Here is a 14,885-nt window from a genome sequence, read left to right on the forward strand (position 1 = left end):
GAAGGCTTTCTTATCTCTCCTTGCTATTCTTTGGAACTCTGCATTCAGATGGGTATATCTTTCCCATTTGAATATGGCTTCTCTTCTTTTCACAGCTGTTTGTAAGGCCTCCTCAGACAGCCATTTTGCATTTTTTCATTTCTTTTTCTTGGGGATGGTCTTGATCCCTGTCTTCTGTACAGTGTCATGAACCTCCGTCCATAGTTCATCAGGCAGTCTATCAGATCTAGTCCCTTGCATCTATTTCTCACTTCCACTGTATAGTCATAAGGGATTTGATTTAGGTCATATCTGAATGGTCTAGTGGTTTTCCCTACTTTCTTCAATTTAAGTCTGAATTTGGCAATAAGGAGTTCATAATCTGAGCCACAGTCAGCTCCTGGTCTTGTTTTTGCTGACTGTATAGAGCTTCTCCATCTTTGGCTGCAAAGAATATAATCAATCTGATTTTGGTGTTGACCACCTGGTGATGTCCATGTGTAGAGCCTTCTCTTGTGTTGTTGGAAGAAGGTGTTTGCTATGACCAGTGCGTTCTTTTCGCTGAGCTCCATTAGCCTTTGCCCTACTTCATTCTATACTTCAAGGCCAAATTTGCCTGTTACTCCAGGTGTTTCTTGACTTCCTACTTTTGCATTCCAGTCCCCTATAATGAAAAGGACATCTTTTTTGGGTGTTAATTCTAGAAGGTCTTGTAGGTCTTCATAGAACAGTTCAACTTCAACTTCTTCAGCATTACTGGTTGGGTCATAGACTTGGATTACCGTGAGAACACGCTGAGGAGATGTGCCTGAGCCCAGGGCAGCCAGCAGGAGGCCCAGTCTGGGGAGAGTGTGGGGCTGGAGTGTAGGCACTGATTCAGATTGAGGCTAGCTGCTGGGAGGTCTCCCCGGGAGGCCAGATTCATTCCTAGGCTCTGAAGCTCCCTGTGTACTCTTGCTGATTAGGATTGCTTCATCCTGGACCTAAGGGGTGGGGAGCTTTAGAAAATGGTTTCCTCCTCCTTCCCATCCTTCCCTTTCTCTGTCTGCTTCTCTTTGAGTCACACCTTATGAATCATGAAACTCAGTGAAACTATGAGCCATGCCGTGTAGGGTCACCGAAGATGGATGGATAACGGTGGAGAGGTCTGGCAGAATGTGGTCCACTGGAGAAGGGAATGGCAAACCACTTCAGTATTCTTGCCTTGAGAACCCCACGAACAGTATGAAAAGGCAAAGACATAGGACACTGAAAGATGAACTCCCCAGGTTGGTAGGTGCCCAATATGCTACTGGAGATCAGTGGAGAAACAGCTCCAGAAAGAATGAAGAGATGGAGCCAAAGTGGAAACAACACTCAGTTGTGGATGTCACTGATGGTGGAAGTAAAGTCCAATGCTGTAAAGAGCAATATTGCACAGGAACCTGGAATGTTAGGTCCATGAATCAAGGCAAATTAGAAGTGGTCAAACAGGAGATGGCAAGAGTGAACATTGACATTTTAGGAATCAGTGAACTTAAATGGACTGGAATGGGTGAATTTAATTCAGATGACCATTACATCTACTACTGTGGGCAAGAATCCCTTAGAAGAGATGGAGCAGCCCTCATAGTCAACTGAAGAGTCTGAAATGCAGTACTTGGGTGCAGTCTCAAAAATGACAGAATGAACTTTGTTTGTTTCCAAGACAGTTCAATATCACAGTAACCCAAGTCTATGCCTGAACCAGTAATGCTGTGCTGGGGTCCAGCCCTGGTGGATCCAGGGTGATTCGAAGGTGGGGATGGAGTCGGCGTCCCTGGAAATAACTTATTTAATTACAGAGAGGGATTAGAAAATTAGCAGAGAAAAAGAGGCTGAATAACTTGGTTTACATGGAATACCAATCACCACCTATGTAGGCCGCAGGTGTCTTCCCGTTCTTCTGAAGGAGAGGAGGCACTGAGGCCACCCCGGTCCGATCTTAGAAGCCCAGGCAAAATTAGCAGGCTTGGTGGGTACCCATGTACCAGATGGGAATTCAGCCAGAAAATAGTAGGAGAGAAAAAGAGGTTGAATAACTTGGTTTACGTGGGATACCAATAAAATTCCAAGACAAGGAATTTGCACCATCTACATTGGGCCACCGGCGCCACTTGAATATCGGAAGGTGCTCCTCCTTGGGCTCCTTCTCGCTTGGGCTTGAAAGCTGGGACAAGTAAGTAGACATGGCGAGCACCCACGCTCCAGATGGGACTTCAGCCAGAAAAACGGGGAGCAAGAAAGAACAACATGGGGGAATCAGTCTTTCCGGAAACTGATCCCCTTTCTTTGTTTTTAAGTTTGCTTATATACCTTTTGTTACACATAGGGATGAATACAGAGTCACGCGAGGGTCAGCAGTCCTGACCTTTATCAAAATCAGGTGCTTTACATAAAAAAAGATCTTACGGGTTTTACATCATCTTCTGGCCATGAGGCCTGCTGACATTCTACGACCCTTTCTTTCTGATAACCAAAAAACTTATTTTTTCCAAGAGTGTTTTTTCTTAAACCAGGCACCACCCTCCAAATAAAGTTGCATTCCTATAGGGTGAGGGTGTAGTGAGTTACAATCAAGAAAGGAATTTATTTAACCCAAGGTTAACAGGATTAATCTTAAAGGTTAATACTTATTTCTCCTATATGCTTAAAGGTTAATACTTATTTCTCCTATATGTTAGTTATATTCATTATAAGGGCAGGGAATATGGAGATTTATCAGCAAACATCAGCCCAACAAATGAAAATCCTTTCACCAATGTTCCCCTTAGGATCTGTTTAGTCTTAAGATAGTGATAAAGTTACATTTTTACATAGAAAGGACACAGTGATTTATAACAAAATACAGTGATCTATTACAAAAGAGAAAATTCATTAACTCAAAAAGTCTAGTATTGCTAACCTTAAAAACGACTATATTTCCTTACCTATATTCCAAATACATTGATTAATATTTTCCCAGGTACCTAAGGATGTAGAGGCCTGGCAATCATTGACTCAACAATGAGAAAAGCCCTATGCTAATTAAGACTCTCAAAATACTCCAAAACTCTCTGTGCTGTTTATGGTTGCGAGGTAGTAAACAATCATGTGCATAGTGGCAGGAGTATGGATAATCCTGTCACACAAGCTAGTCTGTCAGCAAGAGGTTTGACCTGAGACACCCTTGTCACACCCAGGGCAGGGAATTAGCAGTAATTATTGGTGCAACAAATGAAAAACCCTTCACCTATATAATTCCTAACCAACCCACTATACTGACAATTTCCCAAAAGAATTTGCTTTTAGTAAGTCTAAAACATCTCGTGCCTCTCAGGTTGGGAGGCTGTAAACAATCACATGTGGCCGGAGGAACCTATACAGGCGGGCTAGATAACCTTCAGAGGAGTTCGTAATTTGAAACACTCTTGTCATGCCCAGGAATTTTTATTGACTTGGAGCTGCACGTTTACTCCTTCTCCAAGAGAAACGGTGATGGGGGAGAGCCCCCGTAAAGTCAGAGGTGTAGGTGAGAGCATGAAACAGTAAAGTAGATAGACTCTGATTATGGGGGTAGAAGCTCGGGAACAGGGGGTTTCCTGAGGCTTGATCATGTCTTCACGTATGCCAAGCCTCCTTCCTCATGACCTTTGCCATGGGCGGAGTTCCTCATGCTGGCTCCCGGCAATGCTGAAGAAGCTGAAGGTGAATGGTTCTATGAAGACCTACAAGACCTTCTAGAGCTAATGCACAAAAAAGATGTCCTTATCATCATACTGGATTGGAATGCAAAAGTAAAAGTAAAGAGATACCTGGAGGAGCAGGCAAATTTGGCCTTGGAGAGCAAAATGAAGCAGGGCAAAAGCTAACAGAGTTTTGACAAGAGAACACACTGGTCATAGAAAACACCCTCTTCCAACACACAAGAGAAGACTCTACACATGGACATCATCAGATGGTGAATACCGAAATCAGATTGATTTTATTCTTTGCAGCCAAAGATGGAGAAGCTCTTTACCATCAGCAGAAACAAGACCAGGAGCTGACTGTGGCTCAGACTATGAACTCCTTATTGCTAAATTCAGACTTAAATTGAAGAAAGTAGGGAAAACCACTAGACCATTCAGGCATGACCTAAATCAAATCCCTTATGATTATACAGTGGAAGAACAAATAGATTCAAGGAATTAGATCTGATAGCGTGCCTGAAGAACTATGGATGGAGGTTTGTGACACTGTGTAGGAGGCAGTGATCAAGAGAAAGAAATGCGAAAGTGCAAAATGGCTGTCTGAGGAGGCCTTACAAATAACTGAGAAGGGAAGAGAAGTGAAAGGCAAAGGAGAAAAGGAAAGATATACCATCTGAATGCAGAGTTCCAAAAGAATAGCAAGGAGAGATAAGAAAGCCTTCCTCAGGGATCAATGCAAAGAAATAGAGGAAAAGAATAGAATGGGAAAGACTAGAGAGCTCTTGATGAAAATTAGAGACACCAAGGGAACATTTCATGCAAAGATGGGCTCAATCAAGGACAGAAATGGTATGGACCTAACAGAAGCAGAAGATATTAAGAAGAGGTGGCAAGAATACACAGAAGAACTATACAAAAAAGATCTTCACGACCCAGATAATCATGATGGTGTGATCACTCGCCTAGAGCCAAGCATCCTGGAATGTGAAGTCAAGTGAGCCTTAGGAAGCATCACTACAAAGAAAGCTAGTGGAGGTGATGGAATTCCAGTTGGGCTGTTTCAAATCCCAAACGATGATGCTGTGACTGTACTGCTATTAATATGTCAGCAAATTTGGAAAACTCAGCAGTGGCTACAGGGCTGGAAAAGGTCAGTTTTCATTCCAATCCGTAAGAAAGGCAATGGCAAAGAATGCTCAAACTACCACACAATTGCACTCGTCTCACATGCTAGCAAAGTAATGCTGAAAATTTTCCAAGTCAGGCTTCAGCAGTATGTTAACCATGAACTTCCATATGTTCAAGGTGGAATTAGAAATGCCAGAAGAACAAGAGATCAAATTGCCAACATCTGTTGGATCATAGGAAAGCAAGAGAATTCCATAAAACAGCTATTTTTGCTTTGTTGATTATGCCAAAGCCTTTGACTGTGTAGATCACAGCAAGACTGTTGAAAATTCCCATCTTAAAGAGATGGGAATACTAGACCATCATACCTGCCTCTGGAGAAATCTATGTTCAGGTCAAGAAGCAACAGTTAGAACTGGACAGGGAACAACAGAGTGGTTCCAGATCAGGAAAGGAGTACATCAAGGCTGTATACTGTCACCCTGGTTATTTAACTTATATGCAGAGTACATCATGAGAAATGCTGGGGTGGATGAAACACAAGCTGGAATCAAGATTGCCAGGAGAAATACCAATGACTTCAGATATGCAGATGACACCACCTTTATGGCAGAAACTGAAGAGGAACTAAAGAGCCTCCTGATGAAAGAGAAAGAGGAGCGTGAAAAAGCTGGGTTAAAACTCAACGTTCTAAAAACTAAGATCATGTCATCTGGTCCTATCACTTCATGGCAAATAGATGGGGAAACAATGGAAATAGTGACAAACTTTATTTTCTTGGACTTTGAAATCACTGCAGATGCTTACTGCAGCCATGGAATTAAAGCATGCTTGCTCTTTGTAAGGAAAGCTATGACAAACCTAGACAAACCTAGACAATTAAAAAGTAGAGGCAGTACTTTGCCAACAAAGGTCCATCCAGTCAAAGCTATGGTTTTTCCAGTAGTCATGTACGGATATGAGAGTTGGAGTATAAAAAAAGTTGAGTGCCAAAGAGTTGATGCTTTACAACTGTGGTGTTGGAGAAGCCTCTTGAGAGTCCCTTGGACTGCAAGGAGATCCAACCAGTCCATCCTAAAGGAGATCAGTCCTGGATATTAATTGGAAGGATTGATACTGAAGCTGAAACTCCAATATTTTGGCCACATGATGTGAAGAACTGACTCATTCGAAAAGATCCTAATGCTGGGAAAGTCTGAAGGCAGAAGGAGAAGGGGTCAAAAGAGAATGACATGATTGATGGTGTCACCGATGGACAGGGAAGCCTGGCATAATGCAGTCCCTGGAGTCACAAAGAGTTGGACATGCCTGAGTGACTGAACTGAACTGGACTGATGAATCATGGCCTTGATGACTGGGAGGTGGAGATGGGTGGGTTAAATCACAATATGAGGAAATACGTGTAGTTTGGTAAAATCTACAGTGAGTCATTTTGCTTATCCTAGTTTATCTTGGTTTAGAAGAACTTCATGGCAAATAGATGGGGGAAAAAATGGAAACAGTGGCAGACTTCATTTTCTTGGGCCCCAAAATTGCTGTGGATGGTGACTGCAGCCATGATGTTCAAAGACTTGCTCCTTTGAGGAAAAGCTATGACAGACCCACACAGCATATTAATAAAGAGTCATCACTCTGGCAACAAAGGTCCATCTAATCAAAACTATGGTATTTCCAGTAGTCATTACAAATGTGAGAGATGGACAATAACGAAGGTGGAGTGTGACTTTTTAATAAGCTTTTTAATATGCTGTGTAGGTTTGTCATAGCTTTTCCTCCAAGGAGCAAGTGTCTTTGAATATCATGGCTACAGTCACCATCTGCAGTGATTTTGGAGACCAAGAAAATAAAGTCTGTCACTGTTTTCATTTTTTCTCCATCTGTTTGCCATAAAGTGATGGGATCAGATACCATGATCTTAGTTTTCTGAATGTTGAGAAAAGCCAGCCTTTTCACTCTTTCCTTTCACTTTCATCAAGTGGCTTTTTTGGTCTAGTTACTAGAGATTTATTTATTTGACTGATTTTGCCTTCCTGCACAAGTCTGTAAGGCCCATGTGGACAGATGGCTTTCTCTTTTTGGTCATGGCATGTGGCATGTAGGATCTTAGTTCCACAACTAGGGATCGAACCAGCACCTCCTCCATTGAAAGTGTGAGGCTGCTGGAGAAGCATAGTAGAGGTTCAGAAAATCTTTACTGAATGAATGAGTGGTTTCCTGCAGACATAGCAAGTACTTACTCACTTACTTAGTACTAATTCTGAATAAATATTAAATATTCCTGAATGAAGATTGTTTTTTTCCTGTCAACTTTGGCCTATAAGAATATCTATTAAATGATCATGTAGTTTAAAGTATGGATCCAGAGTTGGAAGACACTGGATTATAGGAAACATCCCCTGAATGCTTTTCTGGGGCAGGTTGCTAAACTGCCCTGTGCCTTAGTTTCCTCTGCAGACAATCACAAAACGGTGGTGTAGAACACTTATTATTGTCTGTTTCATTTTAACTATTGTACTGTGAGGTGGTACTGCATTGTGGGATTTTTTTCTTTAATTGAAAAATGCTTTATTTTTAGAGATGTCACCATTGGAATTTAAAATAGGCAGGATATTCACTAAAGAAATTGCTTTACAATACAGGTAGTTTAAAAAAGAAAAAAGCGAACCATGGTGTAGATTGAATGATTCAGTGCCTTTTAAGCCTTTAGAACAGGGGCTGGCATGTACCAAGATATGAAGTGATAAATTGAATATATAGACTCTTCACTTGTTTAAAAAATAATTATATGCTATACTTATTTTGCAGTTAAATAGGTTAGTCAGTGTTCAGAAGGAAGAAAGCATAGATAAATGCACAGTTTGAGTATTTTACATATTTCTGGTTTTATTACAGTGACAGCGCATCTAGAATGAATCAGATATTGAATGTATTATGGAATCATTTTTTCTTATATTGTAGCATAAGTTTTAAAACAGAGCTTAGGGGTTTCGTATGAGCTCTTTGTTCTTGATTTCTTACAGATCCCCACATTAAGGTTTCTGGAAAGAAAGAAGATGTTAAGGAAGCCAAGGAAATGATCATGTCTGTCTTAGACACCAAAGTAAGTGAATGTTAAAGACACTCACATGTCAGAATCCTGTCTCTGCAAGGGGCTACTTCATGCTGTTATGAAAGAGCCATTTGGAGAAGGAAAACCAGGAGAAAGTAATGGTGGGTTTTAAAGTAAGCACGTGATTCTACAATGGATGTAAAGGTCTGTTTCAAGTTTGCATAGGTTCTCTCATGTTGGGTAATTAAATAATTCTCTCTGTCTCTCTCTCTCTATATATATACATATACTTAAATACATAACATGTATATGTGTGTATGTCTTTATGTAGTGCATATGTATGTATATGGTATCTTCAGAAATAGACACTGACCTTGGTTAATATAGAGCAAGTAATAAAGACTGCAAGAATTTAGCATATTTGCTTTTATGATGTCAGTGCAAAACCAAAATTATGTTCTGTATAGCTGTGTGTATGTGATGGCATGAAATCTGACAGTGTGTCTGGTATGTTCTCTCTCTCTACAAGTACATGTAGAGAGAGACAATAGAGAAGTGAAAATATTTAAAAATGTATACTTGTTTTTGAGAATTTATTTTAATAAACACTTCTAAATCACTTACTCTATGCCAGGCACTTAGCTATATCATTTACAAATATTAATTTGTTTAATCCTCATAACAAGCTCAGGAAAGAGATATTAGCAAATTTACATAGGATATAATAGCTGATGAGTAGGGAGGTAGGTTCAAATCCAGTCTGTCTGGTTCTTAACCACTATTTTTGCCATGGAGTATTTCATTGAAATTATTTTTAATCTCTTCCTCCCTATTTTTTGTTCCTTTTTGTTGCTGTTTTACTTTTTTAAGAAAATAATTATTCATCCTATAAATATTAAAAATTTGCAATATCCAAAAAAGGTTATCTTTTTTCTTTTTTTAGTGGTTAGCTAAAATAACTAAGTTTAAAAACCAAAGTATCTAATGGATCTAAGTTTAAAATTTAAGAATTCAGAAAGTGTACAACTCCTGATCTTTTAAAAATCTTGCTGTATTTTGACTTTTTAATTTTACTCTGTCAGGACTGAAGAATTTCAATATCAGTTTTATAAATGAGAAAACATTTCATGTTAGTCTTTATAATTTTACAGCACTACACTTCCCCAAATAAAATACATGAATTCCAGTCTGACTATAATTATTCATTGTGTCTAAAAATTTTACATTCGCCTCTAGTGTAGTTAATCTTACACTCTGTACTGGTTTACTTAAGCCGTTTTACTCCTGGAGATGTATACTTTGTGATTTCTTCCTCACTCTTCTTCTTACCTGCAAGAATAATTTCCCTACTTTGTACAGTTTGACATACAGTGATAGAGAAGTTGTGAAAATGTTTGTAAATGCTTTTTATTCAGTTTTGAGCTTTATTTTTGTTTCTAGTTTTCTATCATTGTTCAGTGTTTCTAAGATACATTTATTCACTCTTGCAATTTTTTTAACCTGTTTTTCAGTTACTTGAATTCATTTTGCATGAATAATACCTATTAAAGAGAAAACAAGTAATTTATTTGTAATTGTAACTAATTTGACTTGAATGCTACTGTCCAAAAAAATTATCTTGGTAAAGAGTATATCTTCGTATTTCTTCTGACAGATTTGTCTTTAAATGAAACATTTTTATGAGCCAAGGATATATAGATAAAATTGAAGACTTTATAGATCAAGATGATCTTAAGAAATCTGTAAGAACTTCCAGTGGGTCACTTGTTGTTAATCCTGTTCCCTTGGGGTAAACGTGTCTTTTTATGAGTCGTTCTTTCCTTTTTCGTACATCAAGAAATAATACGTTATTTCCACATAGAGCAATCGGGTCACCTTGAAGATGGATGTCTCACACACAGAACATTCTCATGTAATCGGCAAAGGGGGCAACAATATTAAAAAGGTCATGGAAGAAACAGGATGCCACATCCACTTCCCAGACTCCAACAGGAATAATCAAGCAGAAAAAAGCAACCAGGTGCTGGGACTTTTCACGTGAAACTTTATGGGACAGATTAGAGCTTGGATTTCCTGTATGCGCATCTTTTGGGGGAGATGAGAACAAGAGTACTTGTGAAGATGGCAGGTAGTATGGATTGTATGTCCCCCTCTAAGGAGACTGAATGTGCTCAGCTTTTATTAAGAGATGTGTTGTAGATGGGCCTTAAATTCTTGACCTCTAAGTGGTTGGTAGAAGAGAGAGAAGGTTGTCATGGCAACATTAAATGAAGTCCTTGCAGAAAGGCTCAGAAGGCATGTGAGTTGGGAAAGGATCTGAAGGCTCGCCTCGTCCAGGCACCTGTTGATAGCTGGCATTCTGTCTGGAGCATCACGCAAGTGCTCCTCCAGGTACCCCGGGCCACCTGAGAGGCGGCGTGCAAGTGCCTGACTTTCTCACATTGGCTGAATTACGTCTCTCCTTTATGCCTCCCTCCTTTTTTTTTCTCCCTAGTTCTTAGGTTTGGAAACCAATGGAGCTCACACGTCTACATCAAAATGCCCTCAGTACTTGAGGAACAGATAGTGTTCTTTGTATTATTTGGAAGTTTTCTCTCCTCTAATCATGATATTAGAACCTGGGTGGCTCAGGGCTAAAGAACACACTGGCCAGGGCAGGAGACCCGGGTTCGATCCGATTCCTAGCTTGGGAAGATCCCCTGGAGGAGGAAATGGCAACCCACTCCAGAATTCTTGTCTAGGAAATCCCATGGACAGAGGAGCCTGGTGGGCTACAGTCCATGAGGTCGCAAAGAGTTCGACACAATTTAGCAACTAAACAACAGGGAAACTATGTTGGCCACAAAGATGGATAAGACAGTCTTTTCTCTGTGGGACTGCTGGTAACAGTGGCATATATACACAAGGAACTAGATAGAAAGTCGTGGTAAAAAGTAGGAGCAGAGTTATCTGACAGCGTGGTGGGGGCCTGCCCCGAGAGAGCGCTGACCTGGAGCCCCGGCCTCTCGCCCTACTGCCAAGAGCAGTTCCTCAATTGCTGGATCATAGCAAAGCCTAGAAGACCCTGAGAAAGGGCTGGTGGAGCCACAGTGCTTTTTGCCAACCAGCATGGAAGTAGCCCACTGCTCTGTGAACATAGTGTGGCAGTATCATTGCACATTGATGCCCGCCTCGTGTGCAAAGAGTTTAAACGAAAGGCGGAAGATGCAGCGAACACAAGGAAATGGGAAGAGGGTGGGAGGCCCCCTGTGGGCTGGGAGGTTTTCGGTCAGTCTAGGCAGGACGTAATGTTGGTCAACTGACACGGATCACCAGAGCTTGTTAAAATGCAGATTCTGATTAAGTAGGTCTGGGTTGGTGCCTGAGATCCTTCATTATTAACAAACTCCGAGATAAAGATGATGCTGTACGATGCTGTTTTATCCTGGATGACACTTTGAGTAGTGAGGGAGTAGACAGCTGAGAAAGTGGAAGTGGATTCAAGAACAATAAATCTGTGTTTTTTACTTTTGCAGGTATCTATAGCAGGACAACCAGCAGGAGTAGAATCTGCCCGAGTTAGAATTCGGGTAAGTATCGATTCCTTTTCGTACTATAAAGCAATGTCAGCGATGTTGGCATTATAAGGCAATAAAAATATTGTAATTTATCAGTTTATAACCAGATCATGTGTTCAACATGTAGGAAAGAGTGACAAAAGTTGTCTCAATGTCTCAAAGATGCTTCTTAGAGATGGTCTGAATTTTACCTGGCTCTGTTTCTCTGATGTTTTTGAAATGATCAAAAAGACGCCAGAGGAAAAATGCCACAGGCTATTCAAGTTGTAAACTCTCAGGTTTCGCAGAAGTCTCCTTCCATTTAAAAACTTCAGATTGCCTACCCAAGGTTATGGCTGTAATAAAAGCATTATTTCTTTAAAAAAATCTTAAATTATTGAAGGATGATTGCTTTACAATGTTGTGTTAGTCTACTGTACGATGAAGTAAATCATCTATATGTATATATACATACACACACACATATATATATGGGGCCAGTGGAGTTACAGCGGAGTTTTGATGAAAACGTGAGCGGCACTAATTGTTGCAGGATGAGGGAGTCGAGGGGTACTGGGGAAATGAACACATTTTCAATAGGTTTCCCATATTTTTCTACATTTGCTTCTTTTTGTCCCCATTTTCTACAAGGATGGTGTTTAAAAAAATTAATGCACATTTAATTTTCATCTTGAGAAAAAAAATCCCATCTTGAGAAAAGAATGGATAGATTACACATATCTCTAAATGAATGGGCTTCCCTAGTGGCTCAGAAGGTAAAGAATCTGCCTGCAATGCACGAGACCCGGGTTTTATCCCTGAGTCAAGAAGATTCCCTGGAGGAGGGCATGGCTACCCCCTCCAGTATTCTTGCCTGGAGAATTCCATGGACAGAGGAGCCTGGCGGGCTACAGTCCTTGGAGTTGCAAAGAGTCAGACCTGACTGAGCAACTAACGTTTTCACTTTCAGTAGCTATGCAGTGACCTAACTGTCTGCTCTGGGTTCTATGATTTCATTTTAGGAGCTGCTTCCTTTGGTGCTGATGTTTGAGCTGCCAATTGCTGGAATTCTTCAACCAGTGCCTGATCCTAATTCCCCCTCTATTCAGCACATATCACAAATGTACAACATTTCAGTGTCATTTAAACAGCGGTCCCGAATGTATGGTGCTACAGTGATAGTACGGGGGTCTCAGAATAATACAAGCGCTGTGAAGGTGAGTGGTGTAGGTCATTCCAAACATTGTAGGTATAGGAATCGTATGAGTTTTATTTTTAAAGGATTTTAAGACAAATCTGTTTTCTGGATTTTTTTTTCTCACATTGCATTCTGGTTCCCATTTTTATGTATTTATTTTAAAAATATGTGTGTGTTTATTTGGCTGTGTTGGGCTGTAGCTGTAGCATGTGGGATCCTTCACTGTGGCCTGTGGGCTTCTCTGGTGGCTAGCTCATGGGCTTACCCCTCGACATGTGGAATCTTAGTTCCCTGACCAGGGATCAAACCTGCATACCCTGCATTGGAAGGCAGATTCTTAACCACTGGACCACCAGGGAAGGCCCCACATTCTGGCTTTTAGGACATGTTGAATTTTCCCATAGCTGTCAGAAGCTCAGTAGAACCTTTCCCTTCAGCGTGGGCGGCTATCACATGGGACTGTTTCTCCCCCACCTTTTCTCCAGGAAGGAACGGCCATGCTGTTGGAACATCTCGCCGGGAGCGTGGCGTCAGCTATCCCCGTGAGCACGCAACTGGATATTGCAGCTCAGCATCATCTCTTTATGATGGGTCGAAATGGAAGCAACATCAAACATATCATGCAGAGAACGGGTGCTCAGATCCACTTTCCCGATCCCAGTAACCCACAAAGGAAATCCACCGTCTACCTCCAGGGCACCATTGAGTCTGTCTGTCTTGCGAGGCAATATCTCATGGTAGGTTTACTGAAATTAATGGTACAGTTTTTTTTTTTAAACCTCTTTGGGTACAGTGTATGTTGCTGCACATACTGTAGCAATGTGGTATTTATGGAAGCACTTTGGAGTTCTGGTTTAATAAGGAAGTTTCTTGGTAAAAGAAAGTAAAAGAATAAGGTACATGGTGCTTCCCAGATTTAATTTCATTTTGTGGGTAATTCTCTGGCAGTATTTGTTTTTAAATTTAAACAACTGAAGAGGTTACATGGAAACAATTGGCTATATTTTGTGGAAGGTGGTTATTTTTATTTGACATTTAGCATTAGTTTGTGTTTGACAAAAAAAATCACTGTTTAAACAGAGCAACTAAAAATTAATAAATTTAAAATTTTACACTACCCTCAAAGATAATAAATTTTGGTAGCATGAAACATTTGAACATTTCATAAATCTTTCATACCATTTAAAAAATGCTATATAGTATTTGAGCTGTGAATTTGAGTGTCATGAATTGAAAGAAAATAAGTTACATAATTGACTACTGCTTTCAGTTTATAATATTCAATCTGTCTATCCTTCCTATATTCATTAAAAACTCAGGGTGTAGGTTGATAGATATTAACAAAATGGACTGACATACCATGTATTCTTATTAAAAAATACCATTATATTCTCCATTCTGGCTAGACCTTTAGTGACATTTGAATCCATAAGCTTCAGGCATGACCTTTACTGTTATTAACTTGCAGAATCTGTTTTTGAGAAGCTTTTAGAAAATGCAGATTTGTATTGTTGATTCCATTTCTCTGACAGATGAAAACTTGTTATAATCACTAAGAATTATGATATAAGAATTTAAGAAATTAATTTCATTGTGAATGATTTTTTTTAGCTAAGCTTACTTAGGCTACTCTTAATATACTGCTAGTTAGACAGCATATTTGTATCCAAAGATTATTATGATTACTCTTCATACTTTCTTTTTTCACACTTTTCAAGTTCTTTAGATATTGAGTTCAGTGAAATTTTCAAGCGATCAGCACAGTTATGAATTCATATTCATACTGTGCTCATACCTGACAAAAATACAGGTATGCAATGAAATGTATTATTATTACTGCACGATACTGAAAGATTGAGAGAGAAATTAAAAGACTTTAACTTAAATCTTAAATAGTATCACTGTTTTTTATAGCAACGCCATTATAAACATCTCTTATCCAGAAGAGAAATGGAACAGATAAGAGAAATGGAACATGGTGATTTCTTTTTAATTCTGTTATGTTTGACAGTAACTTCTTCCAATACTTATGTACAAACCCATCACAAAAAGTGTGGGATGTAGTTCCTATACTCAGTAGATGAGGAGCCAGGAAGAAAGAATCAGAGAAAAAAGCACAAGTGCTAAAGCCTGCTAGCTGAAGAGTGAGACAGTTACAGGAAACGGTGATGGTAGCAGTTTCCTCCAGGAAGGAGGTGAGGTTTGAGCTGCATCAAAGGAGAAGTAGGACTTGGGTTGGCAAAGAAGCCTGTGATGAGTTAAGATTCTGAGGAACAGCATCTGTTGCAAAGACTGTCTGTAGGTTG

At 39.9% G+C, this 14,885-nt stretch overlaps 1 protein-coding gene across 14 annotated transcripts in view; it reads left to right on the top strand.

The window, feature by feature from the left end:
• BICC1 (BicC family RNA binding protein 1) overlaps positions 1-14,885 on the top strand; it is a 397,066-nt gene that overhangs the window by 327,300 nt on the left and 54,881 nt on the right. For all 14 annotated transcript variants that reach the window (XM_060406437.1, XM_060406436.1, XM_060406439.1 and 11 more), the window contains 5 exons: positions 7,817-7,896; positions 9,707-9,865; positions 11,361-11,414; positions 12,404-12,598; positions 13,065-13,316. In XM_060406437.1, coding sequence (XP_060262420.1) covers positions 7,817-7,896; positions 9,707-9,865; positions 11,361-11,414; positions 12,404-12,598; positions 13,065-13,316 — 740 coding nt within the window. The remainder of the gene's footprint in view (positions 1-7,816; positions 7,897-9,706; positions 9,866-11,360; positions 11,415-12,403; positions 12,599-13,064; positions 13,317-14,885) is intronic.

The sequence above is a fragment of the Ovis aries genome, chromosome 25 (genome assembly GCF_016772045.2).
Source record: "Ovis aries strain OAR_USU_Benz2616 breed Rambouillet chromosome 25, ARS-UI_Ramb_v3.0, whole genome shotgun sequence".
Lineage (NCBI taxonomy): Eukaryota > Metazoa > Chordata > Mammalia > Artiodactyla > Bovidae > Ovis > Ovis aries.